The sequence below is a fragment of the Anomaloglossus baeobatrachus genome, chromosome 1 (genome assembly GCF_048569485.1).
Source record: "Anomaloglossus baeobatrachus isolate aAnoBae1 chromosome 1, aAnoBae1.hap1, whole genome shotgun sequence".
Lineage (NCBI taxonomy): Eukaryota > Metazoa > Chordata > Amphibia > Anura > Aromobatidae > Anomaloglossus > Anomaloglossus baeobatrachus.
Window position 1 is genome coordinate 133,365,226 of NC_134353.1, and position 19,271 is coordinate 133,384,496.

Genomic DNA, 19,271 nt, shown 5'->3' on the forward strand with positions numbered 1-19,271 from the left:
CCTGACAGGTTCCCTTTATTACCAGTTATGAAGTTTTTCATTTTCTTTTCTTCTTTATGGTAGTTACCATTAAAAGTTACAGCCTGTTGTCTGTGAGATATCGTTTCCATATTTACAAGTATGTATTAGTCTTGGTGTATGTATATAAGCAATCTAATTCCGTTGCAAACGAAGCATTGAATGCTGTGTATTCTGCTCATTATATTAGATGACTACTGGAGATGAACTCCAGGTTTTAGCTGCCTTGCACTTGGCAATAGTCATAGATGGTGGAGGAAACGCGACCCCATCCCATGTTGCATTTAGTTTTGTCATGCGATGATCTAATGACACTTCCCTCCTTGTTTAGACCAACCAGATCAAACAGATGGAAGATGTCAAAATATCAAAAAAGAGCAAAGTTGGCATCCTTCCATTTGTGTCGGGGTTTGAAGAGTTTGCAGAACTGGCAGAGTCCATCTTTCGATCAGCTGAAAGAAGAGGAGACTTGGATAAAGCTTACACAAAACTGATTAGAGCGGTTTTCATAAATGGTAAATTTGACAAAAAAAGAGTCCTAAAGTCCTAAATGTGAGATGTGTGGCCCATATCAAGCAGATACTAGATCGCTTTCTCCATGGTTTTGCTGGTCAAAAACATAGTCTTTCAGAATGTCAAAAGGCAAACAATAGACGCATAGTAAGACTAAAATGTAGTAGATTAATGGGTTATATTGCCATTAATTACCATAGTTTTTACTATAGGATGAACATTTTAGTAAGAAAAAAAAGCTTGCTACAAAAAATCTGGCAGTTTGCTTTGATGACGCAGTGTTGTTCCTGATCAGTGAGAGAAGTATGCAGCAGCCCAGTTCTGTGTCCTACTGCCAGACACTGATCAGTCTGATCCTTGAAGGTCCTGATTAGCTAAAGGACCTTTCAGGTTATGTGACCTATGATGCTAGAAGGAATTCCTATGATTCCTAGAAGGAATTTTTAAAATGTGGTAGTGTATACAGTGTGGAGCAGAGGTGTATGAGTATTTGTAGCAGAGGGGTGTTGGTAGTGTGAATGTTAGCAGAGGTGCGCAAGTAGGTCTGTCTGGGTGTAGCAGAGGAGTGTGAGTAGGTTTGGGTGTAGCAGAGGTGCGCAAGTAGGTCTGGGTGTATCAGAGGGGTGTGGGTGTTAGCTGAGGTGTGCAAGCAAGTGTGGGTGTAACAGAGGTGTGCAAATGGATGTTGGTTTAACAGGGGTGCGCAAGTAGGTGTGGGTGTAGCAGAGGTGCACGAGTAGGTTTAGCAGAGGTGCCACAGTAGGTGTGGTTGTAGCACAGGTGCTCCAGTAGGTGTTTTTGTAGCAGAGGTGCTCATGTAGGTGTGAGTGTAGCAGAGATGCTTATATAGGTATGGGTGTAGCAAAGGTCCACGATTAGGTGTGGGTGTAACAGATGCTCATATAGGTGTGGGTGTAGCAGAGGTGCACGTGTAGGTATGGGTGTAGCAGAGGTGCACGTGTAGGTGGGGGTGTAGCAGAGGTGCTCATATAGGAGTGTGTGTAGCAGAGGTGCACGTGTAGGTGTAGCAGAGGTGCACGTGTAGGTGTAGCAGTGATTCTCATATAGGTGTGGGTGTAGCAGAGGTGAGCGAGCAGATAATGGGTGTGCGCCACAGAGTGTACATAATGTGCGTTCTGTAAAGCTGTTTGTATATATTGCACTTGCTGCAGAGAAACACTGACATAGATCTATTACCTACAGATTTTAACCTTGTGCATTAAAATTAGAGATATTGACTTGTTCTCCAGTTCTTTATACTGCCAGGGTAGATTTAATTAGTAGGAAATGATTTTCCTATTTTCCGCTGTCTAAAGTTGGGGTTATGTGTTATGGTAACATGAGTCCTATAGTGTGAAATATATAGTAATTGTATCCTCAAAGACTGTTACATACCTCCATCAAATAGCTGAAAATAAAATATCTTCTCATTTCTCTTTTCTTCCAGTTGAAAAAGTGGCAAATGAAAGCCAGAAGACTCCTAGAGATGTTGTGTTGATGGAAAACTTTCACCACATCTTTGCTACTCTTTCTCGATTAAAGATCTCCTGTTTGGAAATGGAAAAAAGAGAGGCCAAGCAGAAATATAACGACCATCTGCAGTCCTATGTCATATACTCCCTGGGGCATCCTCTGGAGAAATTAAATGTAATGTTTTCTCTAAGGGTCATTTCCTAATGCATGGTTGGAGGGGGATATGATATTGCACTAGATCGGATGACGGTCTGCTGTGTGAGAAATGCTAGAAGTAGAGGGCTTTTAAGTGATCATCTTAATTCTGCAGGAGCGCACCGCTTCCCTGCCTCTGGCTTTGCTGCTTGCCGGGCGCAGTGTGCTCCTGATTGATTGACAGTTTGGACCAACATCATTATTCTTCTGATGGCCCAAAACTGAGTTTTTCGATGCTGCTCATAGACGTAGCTTTACATTTGCAGAATTGAAAGAGGACAGAGGCACTGAAGCACTTATAGAAAAAAGCTCTGCGCTCTTTTGGAGACGGCCATTGCTGATGGTGGCCGGGAACCTTGGCAATGAGCAAAATAAATATGATATTATCTCTCCCTGCATTTTTGAGAACAGAGAACATTTTTAATAAAAAGTAAGTTGCACAGTCATTTGCTAGTTTAAGGCCCATGTGCGGGAGGCTGCAGAGCGGCGGACCGAGTCACCCGAGCTGAAGAATCTTCCCATTGCAATAATGTGTTTGTACAGATTGTGACAAAGAACGCATTGCATGTCTTCATATGAAATCAGAAACCTACTGAGGTACAATAACTAAAGATCCACAAGGGAAGGAAAAGCTGCAGATGTAACTGTGTGTCTGCATGAAGACAATCTGCAGGGACAGGAAATTATGGTCATGGACATGTAATTGTGGTTTTACCAAATCTTATTCACATATTGTGGATTTCTCTGCACAGTAATTGACCTGCGGTGTGGATTTTAAAAAAACGACAGCATGTCAATTTCACATGCAGATTTCATCCCTTTAACTAAGGACTCATATAGTTGTCTGTAAACATTGGTCTGATCTCGGACCACATTGCTAAAACTGTCCGCGCCTCTCCCAACCCGCGCGTGACAGCTTAATTATTTGTATGAGACAGCGATGCTTGGGTCAGGAGAGGCACAGCCGGTCCATACAGTGCACGGATGTCTGCATGAGACCAAAGTGAGAGGGGAAATTGGTGCAAATCTTGTGGTTCATGTGTGAAGTTGCGGTATAAGGCCACGTGCACACTTTCAGTATTCGGCCAGTATTTTGCATCGGTATTTGTAGCCAAAACCAGGAGTTGGTAAATAATGCAGCAGCGGTGCCCATGTTACTATTATACTTTTCCTCTGATTGTTCCACTCCTGGTTTTGGCTACAAATACTGATGTCAAATGTTGACCGAATACTGAACGTGTGCGTGTCTCCTCAAATCGCTCTACTCATCGATCCTACCTAATTCCCTATACAATACATGCCCTATAGAGATTCCACTTGGTTTTTTTCTTTTTGCAGTGAAGATACAAAAAAATCTGCCTGTTTTTTTTCCATTATTCGGTACTATGCTTTATATACCCATGATGCATATTGTGGAGTTAAACTCATATTTACTTTATTTACTTTGCTACTGTAAAGATTTTCTTTGAAGGGGTGAAAGCTCGCGTGGCCCAGGGAATCGGCTATGATGAAGTCAGCTACCAACTGGCATTCAGCAAGCAAGAACTACGGAAAGTCATAAAGGACTATCCGGGGAAAGAAGTGAAGAAGGGACTAGATAACCTCTACAAAAAGATGGATAAGCACCTATGTGAGGAGGAGAACCTGTTGCAGGTGAGAGCATAAAACCTCAGGAACAGAAGCACTAAATCTAGAACTGAATTATTGATCCTGGGAGGGAGCAGAGGCTGCTCAGGCCTCCACAACAAAAAGGTGGTGCCATACAATAGATGGACTCGACTGTGCTCCCTCTGCATCCTGGAAACTCTGCTATTTAATAAAGCCGTGACTGGATAGGTGACAAATAACTAATCGCTGAGGGACCCTTAGTGATTATATGTTAGGTGATAAATTATTTTTGTGGGAACACACACACACACACACACACACACACACACACACACACTCACACTCACACTCACTCACTCACTCACACTCTCTGGGCCATAAGTAGACACTTATGGCAGCCATCTGCAAAGCTGTCATTTTGAATTCATCTTTACTCTTTTTTCTTCTTTTTTTTATGAGAGTGTATCCATACTTATGGCCCACCTTGTATGTGTGTATATATAGTATAAATATATTATTATTATTTATTTATAGAGCACCATTGATTCCATGGTGCTGTACACGAGAAGGGGTTACATACAGAATACATATACAAGTTACAGTAGACAGACTAGTACAGAGGGAAGAGGGCCCTGTCCTTGCGGGCTTACATTCTATAGGATTTTGGGGAGGAGACAGTAGGTGGGGTGTGGGTGGGGTGCCAGCTCCGCACGGTGGTGGGGCGGCAGATATATATAGATGTGTAAGTTTGTAAAATGTCATGGACTTATTATCTAGCAATGTTTCTAGGATGCTCTAGATCATATTTTTTTGGTGGGAAAATCCCTTAAAAGTACTCAAAGGTCAAAATTGATAAACCTTGTGATTCAGAGTGATCAAGAATGTGAGTATCCTTGTGTCATACACCCTCTACTTAGAGATACCATATTATATACATTTTGCCAACACTGCCCCTGTATTGTGCTGTGATGCCTTTAGGTGGTAAATATGTTGCCAGACACAAGCACAAACCTGGCAAAATCTGTTCCCCACTTCCGTAGAAATCGGTGATAAACTTCTGGTCTGCTTGACGTTCCTGATCACTGTTGTTGTGCACGCCAGTTCTCTTATCCACATATCGGTATATTGTAATCAGTGACTTCTATCTGAATTTTTTAGTGTAATAATTTTAGTGTTTCTACCTGTATGTGACATTGCTGTGACCTCACCGATGTAATGTGACGCCTGTTCTGTTCCCAGGTGGTCTGGCACACCATGCAGGATGAATTCATCCGCCAGTATAAGCACTTTGAAGGTTTGATCGAGAAATGTTACACCGGAGCCGGAATCACCATGGAGTTCACCATCCAAGACATCCTGGAGTATTTCTCTAGCATTGCACAATCTCATTAGCAAAGCTGGATGCATAGAAAGGAATATTCTAAGAAAAACTCATTCACCTACAGAACCTAAACCTAACCTACCGTTTTTGCTGGAGTTTACTTTTAAAGGATATAAAAGCACTTTACGTGTCACATGAAAGGAAAGAGAATGGATGAAATAAGCTGAGAAAAGACGTCTTCTTTGTAACCTGAGCACTTCATGTCCATAACAGGGCTACAATTGTGGGAATGTTTCCACCATGAACAAACCACATTTCACTTTATCTGCCCACAACTCAGATATGATCCAATATTAAACAGTACACAGCAAATAAACTCCTGTCATCATCTTCTGTCAATTGACAGCTTTTGTATATTCTCGAGAAAGTGTCTGTAACTATCGGTAAGATATTAGTGGCAGTACTGTTCTGTTTTCAGGTTCTGTAATTGTGCCTACCTTGGTATAGTTCCAATTGTCAAAGCAGCATTTCTTCATCGGGAGCTGTAATGTTGGCCATACTGATGTTCACAGAGCTTTTCTGCAGTTAAGGGAGATGTCTGCATTGGAAAATCCCATTTTGATTTTCGGTGGCATGTGCAGCGTGGTTCTCTGGTACGTGGCTGAGATCCCCGTGGCAAACTGCCTAGAATTTTTTATGATTTCACAGTAAGTCTGGGTAAAGCACATAAAAATAATGTGCTCACTTGTACTTGCCCAGTATAGCTGAAGCACACAATCTTCATGTTATTCTTAAATGCTTATCAGCTACACTACACACTAGTGTCTCTTTTAAACGCCACTTGTAAACAAAGCCTATGGGTCTCCCCATAATAAAATGATGAAATGGTTCCCCAAGCAAATGTATTACGCAGCAACATGGCTGCTGCAAATGTTCAATGACCTGACAGCGCCACCACAGGGAACATGAAGCATTACACTCTGTATAATGCAGACATGTCAGAACCTCTCTTTTTAGAGGGGAGGTTTTGCCCAGTCTGGGTTCACTGCACTCAGATCAGAAAACCCATCTCGACTTCTGGCTGTCCTGACCTTAGCTAAGGCCCCTTTCACACATCTTTTTTTTGCCATCAGTCACAATCCGTTATGTAAGTGATGCAATGGATCCGTCACAGGTTGTGGTAAAACTGATGAGAGAGCGAGTTAAAAAACGGATCCGTCGCTGGATTCCGTCATTTGACGGATCCTGCACCCATAGTGTTCCATTACACTAAACGACGGACGGCGACAGATCAGTTTTTTCAACGCACACAAAAAAATGTTACATCCTAGCCTTCGTCCAATGGACACACATTTTTTGACATGATGCCATCCATCGCAATCCGTCGGTAATACAAGTCAATGAGAAAAAATGTTGGTTTTTTTTGGAACATTCAACAGATTGTGACTGATGGCAAAAAAACGATGTGTGAAAGGGGCCTAATTGCCACATATCTGCCTATGAGGCAGTTGGCTCAGGTCAGGAGAGCAGGCAGTCTTCTTTCTGATTCGAGCACCAGCTTTATAGAGTATAGATCCAATCTTAAACTTTAATACAGCAAAAAAGAGTTACTTCCATCCAAGGGCGTAACTATATTAAGTGCACCCCGGCTCTGGAGACTAGGAGGGGATAAATAGGTCCCTGTGACCCATATAAAAAGTCTATTCCCATTAAAGGACTGAGATAGTTCAGAGCCCTGTAGAAGATTTTTCACTGAGACCCAGAAGCTCCACATTACGCCACTGTTTCCAGCTAATGAGAAAAATGATGATTGTGCGCGTGTACAGTATGATCACTTTTCTGTATTATTGGAGACACACTCCTTTCCTAATATGGGATTTAAAATGGGTATTTCTATATCAGACAATCCAGAATATACCCTGAAGTATAGAGCTTTTTCCAACCTGACAGCAGATGATGGCTTGGACTTATTTCTGCTCTCTCGCCTCTACTCTCAGTTACATTGGTAGACCTTTGCGCAACAGATTTTTTACGTTTTCCCCAGTTATTGTAAAGTCATTTACACTGCCAAGGACCCCTGCCTTGGTATGTAAGGAGGGAGATATGGATTTTTTTTATTATTATTATTAATATAAATGTTCTTAAACACTGGTTAATATTATCGCTGTTTTGTTTGATTTTGGGGGGGGGAGCAAAAATTAAAACATTTGGTTAAAAAGTGTTTTTTGCTTCTTTTTCTTTCCCGTCTGTTTGGTTTTTTTTGCTGTTTTTTTTTTTTTAATTAATCTGCTGCTTTTTGTTCCAGAAATTTTAGTGTGTGTGTGTGTGTGTGTGTGTGTGTGTATGTAATATATGCAGTCATATGAAAAAGTTTGGGCACCCCTATTAATGTTAACCTTTTTTCTTTATAACAATTTGGGGTTTTGCAACAACTATTTCAGTTTTTCATATATCTAATAACTGATGGACTCAGTAATATTTCTGGATTGAAATGAGGTTTATTGTACTAACAGAAAATGCGCAATCCGCATTTAAACAAAATTTGACCAGTGCAAAAGTATGGGCACCTCAACATAAAAGTGGCATTTATATTTTGTAGATCCTCCTTTTGCAAAAATAACAGCCTCTAGTCGCTTCCTGTAGCTTTTAATGAGTTCCTGGATACTGGATGAAGGTATAATTGACCATTCCTGTTTACAAAACAATTCCAGTTCAGTTAAGTTTGATGGTCACCGAGCATGGACAGCACGCTTCAAATCATCCCACAGATGTTCAATGATATTCAGGTCTGGGGACTGGGATGGCCATTCCAGAACATTGTAATTGTTCCTCTGCATGAATGCCTGAGTAGATTTGGAGCGGTGTTTTGGATCATTGTCTTGCTGAAATGTCCATCCCCTGCGTAACTTCAACTTCGTCACTGATTCTTGCACATTGTCATGAATCTGCTGATACTGAGTTGAATCCATGCGACCCTCAACTTTAACAAGATTCCCGGTGCCGGCATTGGCCACACAGCCCCAAAGCATGATGGAACCTCCACCAAATTTTACTGTGGGTAGCAAGTGCTTTTCTTGGAATGCCGTGTTTTTTTGCCTCCATGCATAACTCCTTTTTGTATGACCAAACAACTCAATCTTTGTTTCATCAGTCCACAGGACCTTCTTCCAAAATGTAACTGGCTTGTCCAAATGTGCTTTTGCATACCTCAGGCGACTCTGTTTGTGGCGTGCTTGCAGAAACGGCTTCTTTCGCATCACTCTCCCATACAGCTTCTCCTTGTGCAACGTGCGCTGTATTGTTGACCGATGCACATTGACACCATCTGCAGCAAGATGAAGCTGCAGGTCTTTGGAGGTGGTCTGTGGATTGTCCTTGACTGTTCTCACCATTCTTCTCTGCCTTTCTGATATTTTTCTTGGCCTGCCACTTCTGGGCTTAACAAGAACTGTACCTGTGTTCTTCCATTTCCTTACTATGTTCCTCACAGTGGAAACTGACAGTTTAAATCTCTGAGACAACTTTTTGTATCCTTCCCCTGAACAACTATGTTGAATAATCGTTGTTTTCAGATCATTTGAGAGTTGTTTTGAGGAGCCCATGATGCCACTCTTCATAGGAGATTCAAATAGGAGAACTACTTGCAAGTGGCCACCTTAAATACCTTTTCTTATGATTGGATACACCTGCCTATGAAGTTCAAAGCTCAGTGAGCTTACAAAAACAATTTAGTGCTTTAGTAAGTCAGTAAAAAGTAGTTAGGAGTGTTCAAATCAAGAAATCGATAAGGGTGCCCATACTTTTGCACAGGTCAAATTTTGTTTAAATGCGGATTGCACATTTTCTGTTAGCACCATAAACCTCATTTCAATCCAGAAATATTACTCAGTCCATCAGTTATTAGATATATGAAACTGAAATAGCTGTTGCAAAAACCCAAATTGTTATAAAGAAAAAAGGTTAACATTAATAGGGGTGCCCAAACTTCTTCATATATATATATATATATATATATATATATATAATGTATGTATGTGTATATATATATATAATATTAGTAACTTTTACTAAAAATGCTTCTTTTAAAGAGAACTTGTTCGCATAATATTCTAATGTAAAGAGAAAAAATGTCTGTAACACAGTTAAATTGCTACCTTTGGTGAAGAAATCCACTTCTTATCAGTAGTACGGCACCAATACAGCCATGTCTTTACATTACATTGCAAAATCGCACCTGCCGGTTCCCTTTAAAGCAAACCAATCCCCAGGATTTTCCTATATAAACTAAAACCAGTGCTATACTGGCACTGTCATGCGGATTCTATACATACCATTCGTTGTCAGCTTGGATGTATAGTTTCTGAAATACAGGCAAGTAAAGTTACAGTAATACACAGCTTTATGATTGGCGGCAGCTGCCGAATAGCTAATAGTTGGGTTGGGTTTTGCTATCTATTCCCGACCCTGTCTGCCGCCTGGCCTCTGTAGATGCTAAACTGTATGGGCTTCTTCCAGGTATGAGTCATTTCTGTCACATGATAGGGGTGTGTTAGACTGTATAGGCTGCATTTCTAACATCTACAGAGGCCAGGAAAACAGACAGGGGTGGGAATAAATAGCTAAACCAGACCCTCCTATTAAACAACTTGAAGACACAGGAGGACAAGAGGAATATATACCAAAAAGATAATAAACAAAAATCAATATATATCAAATTATATCTTTCTTCGTCGCTCCATTGGGAGACCCAGACGATTGGGTGTATAGCTACTGCCTCCGGAGGCCACACAAAGCATTACACTAAAAAGTGTAAGGCCCCTCCCCTTCTGGCTATACACCCCCAGTGGGATCACTGGCTCACCAGTTTTCTGCTTTGTGCGAAGGAGGTCAGACATCCACGCATAGCTCCACTGTTTAGTCAGCAGTAGCTGCTGACTATATCGGATGGAAGAAAAGAGGGCCCATATAGGGCCCCCAGCATGCTCCCTTCTCACCCCACTTGTGGTTTGTAAGGTTGAGGTACCTATTGCTGGTACGGCGGCTGGAGCCCACATGCTGTTTTCCTTCCACATCCCCCTGAGGGGCTCTGAGGAAGTGGGATCTTACCGGCCCCAAAGCCCTGAGGCCGGGCTCCATCCACAGACCCATTGAACCTGCTGGATACGGAGCTGGGTACCGTTCAGGGACATGGCCCTGCACCATTCAGGTACTCTGTGTCCCCGTACACACAGGCACAGCACACTCCAGACTTGCTGGGTGTGCTAGTGCGCCGGGGACAGTAAAGGGTTACAGTCACTGCAGCCTAGCTGAGTGACTTTATGTATGGGGAACTACCGCGCCGGACGCTCCGGGAGCGGCGGCGCGGCTGGGACTTGTAGTGCGCCGGGGACTTAGCGCCGACCGCGCTTTTACGGCGGCGGCGCTTATAAATCCAGTCCCCGGCTTTTGCGGCCTAGCTCCGCTTCGTTCCCGCCCCCACCCTGTCACTCAGGGTAGGGGAGAGACGCTGTACAATCAGCAGCGCCGAGGGCTGGAGCCTTATTTACATGCTCCAGCCCTCTCACTGGACACTGTGGGACGCCGGTTTCCCGCTCTGACTTGGGGGCACGCCTACGGCCCGCCCCTACTCACACGAGCTGGAGAAGGACGCCGGCAGCCATTCCTGCAGTCCGAGCTGAGAATCGGACTCTGGGCAACCAGGCACAGGACTAGGGCGACCACACACCCGCTTATAGGCGGGCGGTAAGCGGCACCTGAAGTGCTGACCCCACTAAATACCGCAGTTGTCCATTTGTATTTTTATGCTTACACTGCATAGGTCGCTATTTTTGGCTATATGCCCTCTTAGATAGCGACACATCAGCAGCAGGAAAGCAGGGGTGCTAAGGCACAGGCTTTCTATGCTGCTTGTATTGCATGTACTGAAGTGTTCATGTGTATTTATGCTTGTATGCTATACACTGCACTGTACGGTCGCTAGTCTGGGCTATTTTCGCCTAGAATGACTAGACTACAGCAGCAGAAAAGCAGGGGTGCTGAGGCACAGGTTTTTTCTATGCTGCTTGTATTGCAGGGGTTGCAGTGTTCATTTGTACTTATGCTTGTATGCTATACATTGCACTGTATGGTCGATACTCTGGGCTATATTCCCCTAGATGGCTAGTCTACAGCAGCAGAAAAGCAGGGGTGCCAAGGCACAGGCTTTCTATGCTGCTTGTATTGCATGTGCTGCAGTGTTCATTGTACTTTATGCTTGTATGCTATACATTGCATTGTACGGTCGCCATTCTTGGCTCTATGTCCTAGATGGCTAGTCGGCAGCAGCATATAAGCAACACAGGCTTTCGATGCTGTTTTTACTGCATGTGATACTGTTCCACGGCACTAAATAGACGTGGCCAAAGGAACCACCTGTCAACCCTGTCCAAGGACAGGGATGGAGTTGCAATGGGATAGAGACTTGCAGTCCGGACAGGCCATGGGCACTCTGGATCATTGCTCCCTGGCCACCCTCATTGGGAATAAAATCGGTGCTCCGGGGGGGGTCCCAGGAGGCTCTCTGTATGATGAGGCAGACGTAGCTCATCAGGACTTTGATCCTGACAACGCTCTCAATCCGGATACACCGGATGGTGACGCCATAAGGAATGATCCTATAGCGTCCATCAATGGAATGTTGGATCTTTCTCCCTCAGCTCCCCCAGCGGAGGAGTCAGCTTCACAGCAGGAGAAGTCCCATTTCAGTAGCTCAAACGTATATTGAGTATTTTTCTGGCCACGCTGACTTCAGAGAAGCAGTCCAGGAACACCACGCTTCCCAGATAAGCGTTTTCTCCAAACGTATTAAGGATACACGTTATCCTTTTCCCCCTGACGTGGTCAAGCGCGGGACCCAGGGTCCAAAAGGTGGATTCTCCAATCTCCAGGCTTGCGGCTAGAGCTATAGTTGCAGTGGAGATGGGACTTCACTTAAAGAGGCCAGACAGATGGACTCTGGTTGAAATCTGTCTATGAGGCTATCGGCGTGTCGGTTGCTCCGGCATTTACAGCCGTATGGGCACCCTAAGCTTTTCAGCTGTTCTTGCACAGCTGGTCTTGAGCATATGTACATTTGTGCCGCAGGGGCGTCCGTAACCTCGCAATGTCTGCATTGCGACTTACCCTATTAATGCTGTCCTGGAAGGACAGTCGAGGTTTCGGTCCTTCCCAAGCTCGGGCAGGTCCCAATTGTCCTCGTCCAAAAGAGCTGAAAAGCCTCAGAGGGGCTCAGTTTCCGGGGGCTCAATCACGCCCAAGGAAGGCAGCCGGAGGAACCGCTACCAAGGCGGTCTCCTCATGACTCTCAGCTCTCTCATCTCTCCGCTTCCGCGGTTGATGGCAGACTCGCTCGCCTTTGGCGACATTTAGCTGCCACAGGTCACAGACCGGTGGGTGAGGGACATTGTGCCCACGTGCACAGGACAGAGTTCTGTTCTCGTCCTCCGACTCAATTCTTCAGAACGTCCCCACCTCCCCACCGAGCCGATGCTCTTCTGCAGGCAGAAGGAGTGGTAATCCCTGTTCCTCTTCAGGAACAAGACACGGTTTTTCCTCCAATCTGGTTGTGGTGCCAAAAAAGGTTGGCTCTTTCCGTTCCGTTCTGGACCTAAAACTGCTCAACAAGCACGTGGAGGCCAGGCGGTTCCGGATGAAACCCTCCGCTCCGTCATTGCCTCAATGTCTCAAGGATATTTCCTAGCATCAATAGACATCAAAGATGCTTATCTCCACGTGCCGATTGCTACAGAGCACCAATGTTTTCTACGTTTCGTGATGGGAGACGACCATCTTCAGTTCGTAGCTCTGCCATTCGGTCTGGCGACAACCCCACGGGTGTTCACCAAGGTCATGGCGGCAGTGGTAGCAGTCTTGCACTCACAGGGACACTCTGTGATCCCTTACTTGGACGATCTACTTGTCAAGGCACCCTCTCAAGAGGCATGCCAACTCAGCCTGAATGTTGCGCTGGAGACTCTCCAGACGTTCGGGTGGATCATCGACTTCTCAAAGTCAAACCTGTCACCGACCCAATCACTAACGTATCTTGGCATGGAGTTTCATACCCTCTCAGCGCTAGTGAAGCTTCCGCTGGACAAGCAGCGGTCACTACAGACTGGGGTGCAGACTCTCCGTCAAGGTCAGTCGCACTCCTTAAGACGCCTCATGCACTTCCTCGGGAAGATGGTGGCGGCAATGGAGGCGGTTCCGTTTGCGCAGTTTCATCTGCGTCCTCTTATTGGGACATTCTCCGCCAATGGGACGGGAAGTCAACATCCCTGAACAGGAAAGTATCCTTTTCACAGAAGGACTCTCTGCAATGGTGGCTTCTTCCCACCTCATTATCACAGGGAAGATCCTTCCTACCACCGTCTTGGGCGGTAGTCACGACAGACGCGAGTCTGTCAGGGTGGGGAGCAGTTTTTCTCCACCACAGGGCTCAGGGTACGTGGACTCAGCAGGAGTCCACCCTTCAGATCCATGTTCTGGAAATCAGAGCAGTGTATCTTGCCCTACTAGCCTTCCAGCAGTGGCTGGAAGGAAAGCAGATCCGAATTCAGTCGGACAACTCCATAGCGGTGGCATACATCAATCACCAAGGAGGGACACGCAGTCGGCAAGCCTTCCAGGAAGTCCGGCGGATTCTGACGTGGGTGGAAGCCACGGCCTCCACCGTATCCGCAGTTCACATCCCCGGCGTAGAAAACTGGGAAGCAGACTTCCTCAGCCGCCAGGGCATGGACGCAGGGGAATGGTCCCTTCACCCGGACGTGTTTCAGGAAATCTGTAGCCGCTGGGGAAGGCCGGACGTCGACCTAATGGCGTCCAGGCACAACAACAAGGTCCCAACCTTCATAGCACGGTCTCGCGATCACAGAACTCTGGCGGCAGACGCCTTAGTGCAAGATTGGTCGCAGTTCCGGCTCCCTTATGTGTTTCCACCTCTGGCACTCTTGCCCAGAGTGCTACGCAAGATCAGATCCGACTGCAGCCGCGTCATACTCGTCGCCCCAGACTGGCCAAGGAGGGCGTGGTATCCGGATCTGTGGCATCTCACGGTCGGCCAACCGTCGGCACTACCAGACCGACCAGACTTACTGTCCCAAGGGCCGTTTTTCCATCGGAATTCTGCGGCCCTGAACCTGACTGTGTGGCCATTGAGTCCTGGATCCTAGTGTCTTCAGGATTATCCCAAGGGGTCGTTGCCACCATGAGACAGGCTAGGAAGCCCACGTCCGCTAAGATCTACCACAGAACGTGGAGGATATTCTTATCCTGGTGCTCTGCTCAGGGAGTGTCTCCCTGGCCTTTTGCATTGCCTACCTTTCTTTCTTTCCTGCAATCTGGGTTAGAAAAAGGTTTGTCGCTCGGCTCCCTTAAAGGGCAAGTCTCGGCGCTATCCGTCTTTTTTCAAAAGCGTCTAGCACGACTTCCTAAGGTGCGCACGTTCCTGCAGGGGGTTTGTCATATTGTACCCCCGTACAAGCGGCCGTTAGATCCATGGGATCTGAACAGGGTACTAGTTGCCCTCCAGAAGCCGCCCTTCGAGCCTCTGAGGGAGGTTTCACTTTCTAGACTATCACAGAAAGTGGCTTTTCTGGTAGCGATCACATCTCTTCGGAGAGTGTCTGAGCTAGCAGCGCTGTCATCCAAGGCTCCTTTCCTGGTCTTCCACCAGGACAAGGTAGTGCTGCGCCCCATTCAGGAGTTTCTCCCGAAGGTGGTATCCTCTTTTCATCTTAATCAGGATATCTCTTTGCCTTCTTTTTGTCCTCATGCAGTTCATCGGTATGAGAAGAATTTACATTTGTTAGATCTGGTGAGAGCACTCAGAATCTACATTTCCCGCACGGCGCCCCTGCGCCGCTCCGATGCACTTTGTCCTTGTCGCTGGTAAGCGCAAAGGGTCGCAGGCTTCCAAAGCCACCCTGGCTCGATGGATCAAAGAACCAATTCTTGAAGCCTACCGTTCTGCTGGGCTTCCGGTTCCATCAGGGCTGAAGGCCCATTCTACCAGAGCCGTGGGTGCGTCCTGGGCATTGCGACACCAGGCTACGGCTCAACAGGTGTGCCAGACAGCTACCTGGTCGAGTCTGCACACTTTCACCAAACATTATCAGGTGCATACCTATGCTTCGGCGGACGCCAGCCTAGGTAGAAGAGTCCTGCAGGCGGCAGTTGCCTCCCCGTAGGGGAGGGCTGTCTTCGCAGCTCTAACATAAGGTATTTCTTTACCCACCCAGGGACAGCTTTTGGACGTCCTAATCGTCTGGGTCTCCCAATGGAGCGACGAAGAAGAAGGGAATTTTGTTACTTACCGTAAATTCCTTTTCTTCTAGCTCCTATTGGGAGACCCAGCACCCGCCCTGTTGTCCTTCGGGATTTTTGGGTTTTTTCGGGTACACATGTTGTTCATGTTGAACGGTTTTTCAGTTCTCCGATGTTACTCGGAGTGAATTTGTTTAACCAAGTTATTGGCTTTCCTCCTTCTTGCTTTTGCACTAAAACTGGTGAGCCAGTGATCCCACTGGGGGTGTATAGCCAGAAGGGGAGGGGCCTTACACTTTTTAGTGTAATGCTTTGTGTGGCCTCCGGAGGCAGTAGCTATACACCCAATCGTCTGGGTCTCCCAATAGGAGCTAGAAGAAAAGGAATTTACGGTAAGTAACAAAATTCCCTTCTTTTTATTAACAAAATACAAAAATGACACATATAAATAAAATAGGAGAAGGTTGGAAAGCACTGAGTGCCAGCAAAGGAATTCAGACCACACAAATATCTGGTATAAATAAACACTTCTCAGTGAGAGCAGGTGCATAAGTGAGTGCTTTATTTTTTACAAGCGTTTTATAGAGCAGTAGTGGTTTAATCTTTTAGTAAAATTCCCAAGTATGCCATTAGCTATATTAAAGCATGTGCAGAAAACCTGTGACACTTATGCATTTTTTGGGACTTTCCCTCCAGCCCCTCCTGTGTCTCCAACTCCATATCTTGCAGAGTTTTTGATATGTAGCACCTCAGGCCATAAATTTGGACTTGCGCAGATAGCCAGTCTTTATTATCAACATCTGCATTCCGTTCCTCAGTCTTTAGCTGCTGACCTTGGTATACACATACTTGCTTTCCTGATACCAGCAGTAATCAGAAAACAGGCTCTTCCTTCTTACTCATAAAAAAGGAAGTTTGGGTATAGAAAAGCATATAGAAAAAAAAATATATCTATATTCTCACAGTAAGAAGCATATAGAAAAATATTTTGTATTCTCACACACCTAGTAAAGTGTACAGTGCTAAATATATTACCTCTGCAGTAATATGAGGTTAGATGGATGGCAGGGGGAAATCCCCAACAACCGTTTCGCTATGCAGCGCTTTTTCCCAGGGGTGATGAAGTATGTAGCAGAGACCGTTTTTATAGTACAGGCACAAATGTGCCTGATTGCTAATGATTATGGACACTATGCCGTAGACTCCGGTCGCCGAGGCTGAGCGGCGGAAGGAGAGGCAGCGCCGCTGTATACGGCGTATGCGCGGGAGCCGGGACGCATCACCATGGCTCCCAAGCATGCGCACACGACTCTGGTGCAGAATCTCCCTGCCGATCGGCTGTCAGCAAGCAGAAACATGGTGCAGAAAATGTGTAACATCAAATACTCACCAAATACAATGTGAACACAGTGTTAAAACGTGGGGTCCATGATGCCATGTGATGTCATCCTCCAGGCTTGTATCTCAACTGTGATAACACAGATTATTACAGAAGACAATTTAATCCACATTATGTCTGTGCACCAAACCTACAGCATACACAGCTTTTCAGGATGTTTACGGGAATGTTGTAATTCATCACACAGAGGCCAAAAGTATGTTTTTTCTGCCTCCGTCTTGCTGCTATGCATCAGCATGCCATTTGTTTAACTGTGTAGGAAAGTTCAGCCAACTGCTCCTATACAGACGGCGAATGCAAAACAACATACACCATGTATTATATGTTTCTTTACAATGGACCGCTGTGGTGGAGGGATGCCTTGGCATCCATCCTGACAGTGGCCACCATCAAGCACATAAGCACGTAAGGCCGGATTGCCGGATGCGGCGCACGCAAGTACAGTGTATACAGTACAATGGCAGCGCCGCAACTTCCGGCTCACATGCTCCGGTTACATGACAGCATGTGACCGGCGCTAGTCGTGCTTCCATTGTACTGTATACAGTGTACTAGCGTGTGCCGCATCCGGCAATCCGGCGAAAAGTCGGATGTGTGAAACCGGATTAAGTGTATGCATCCGACAATGGTCACAAATGTAGTGTGCATCCAGCCTAACAGTGTTAGATTACGGGTAATTGTGGAATCGCGTGTCTGCCCATAGCCTTAAGGGGGCATTACATGCAGCGATATCGCTAGCGAGCGTACCCGCCCCTGTCATTTGTGCACCACGGGCAAATCGCTGCCCGTGGTGCCCAATATCGTTAGGAGCCGTCACACGGATTTACCTGATTAGCGACGTCACTGTGGCCGGCGAACCGCCTCCTTTCTAAGGGGGCGGTCCGTGCAGCGTCACAGCAGTGTCACTAAGCGGCTGCCCAATAGAAGCGGAAAGGTGGAGATGAGCGGCCGTAACATCCCGCCTACCTCCTTACTTCCTCATTGCCGGCAGCCACAGGTAAGCTGCAGTTCGTAGTTCCCGAGGTGTCACACGTAGCGATGTGTGCTGCCTCGGGAACGACAAACAACCTGCGTCCTCAACAATCAACGATTTTTTTGAAAAGGAACGACGTGTCAACGATGGACGATTTGGTGAGTATTTTCTATCATTAACGGTCGCTCGTTGGTGTCACACGCAACGACATCGCTAACTATGTCGGATGTGCGTCACAGAATCCGTGACCCCGGTGATATATCATTAGATACGTCGTTGCGTGTAACGGGGCCTTTACACTGCAGGCAATATCGCAATGCGGCTTACTTGGTGTGCACGCATATAATTGCCTTTAAGTCTGTCCAGAAGAGTCTCTATTTAAGTGGCTTTTGATGTATTTTTGCTAGTAATTTAACCTCTTCACAACACATGATCATGGATTGTGTCACTGTAACCCCCGTTGGGCAGTCCGCGGCGATCCGCGCACATGTCAGCTGATTTGAACAGCTGATATGTGCGCCTGCTAGGCATGAGTGGATGTGCGTTGCACTCGCAGCTATTAACCCCTTACATCTCGCTGTCCGATTTTGACAGATGTAACAGCAGGCCGCGGTAAGCATTCACTTACCCGGCGCCATCGGAAGTCGTGTGACGTGATCACATGACTTTCGATGGTTGCCATAGTAGCACAGGGTCATGTGATGACTCCTGTAGCTATCATGAGTCATCTCTCACTGCTGGCAGAGCGCCATGTGTGAGAGAAGAGCAGCTTTTCTGCAGATCAGAGCAATGCTGCTCTGATAGAGATCAGACTGCTAATCCGTATAGTCCCCTAGGGGACCTAGTAAAATAAAAAAAAAAAAAAAAACATTTAAAAACAATAACAGTTCAAATCACACCCCCCATTCTTCCCTTTGAAAATGAAAAGGTTAAAAAAATAAAAAATATACACACATTTGGTATCGCCACGTTCAGAAATTCCAGATCTATAAAAATATAAAATCAATTAACTTGATCGGTAAACAGTGTAGTGGCAAAAAAATTCCAAAACGCCAAAATTACTATTTTGGTCGCTCTACATTTTGCACAAAATGCAATAACAGGCGATCAAAACGTGTCATCTGCGCAAAAATGGTACCATTAAAAATTTCGGCTCAAGACACAAACAATAAGCTGGTACTGAGCCATAGATCTCAAAAATGAAAACGCTACACACTGGTATAGATGCCCTGACTTATTACATAGGCCATAGGATCTTCCCAACAGTACCGGATACCTGTTGGAGGTGCGGAATCGAAATTGGTACTATGAAACACATATGGTGGGATTGCTCTCTAGTAAGGACATTCTGGGATTCAATTTTTGAAATATACTTCCGGGTATTCGGGTGGCCCCCACACCTCAAATAGCCTTGTTGTCCTTACTTCCTGGGTCCCTCTCTGTGGACAAAGGGGGTGTCCTGCGTT

At 45.7% G+C, this 19,271-nt stretch overlaps 1 protein-coding gene across 7 annotated transcripts in view; it reads left to right on the forward strand.

Annotated features, from left to right (window-relative positions):
* EXOC1 (exocyst complex component 1) overlaps nt 1-6,490 on the forward strand; it is a 162,415-nt gene extending 155,925 nt beyond the window's left edge. For all 7 annotated transcript variants that reach the window (XM_075347053.1, XM_075347056.1, XM_075347057.1 and 4 more), the window contains 4 exons: nt 350-533; nt 1,979-2,178; nt 3,658-3,852; nt 5,047-6,490. In XM_075347053.1, coding sequence (XP_075203168.1) covers nt 350-533; nt 1,979-2,178; nt 3,658-3,852; nt 5,047-5,199 — 732 coding nt within the window. In that variant the 3' untranslated portion in view covers nt 5,200-6,490. The remainder of the gene's footprint in view (nt 1-349; nt 534-1,978; nt 2,179-3,657; nt 3,853-5,046) is intronic.
* Nucleotides 6,491-19,271: the final 12,781 nt, after the last annotated feature.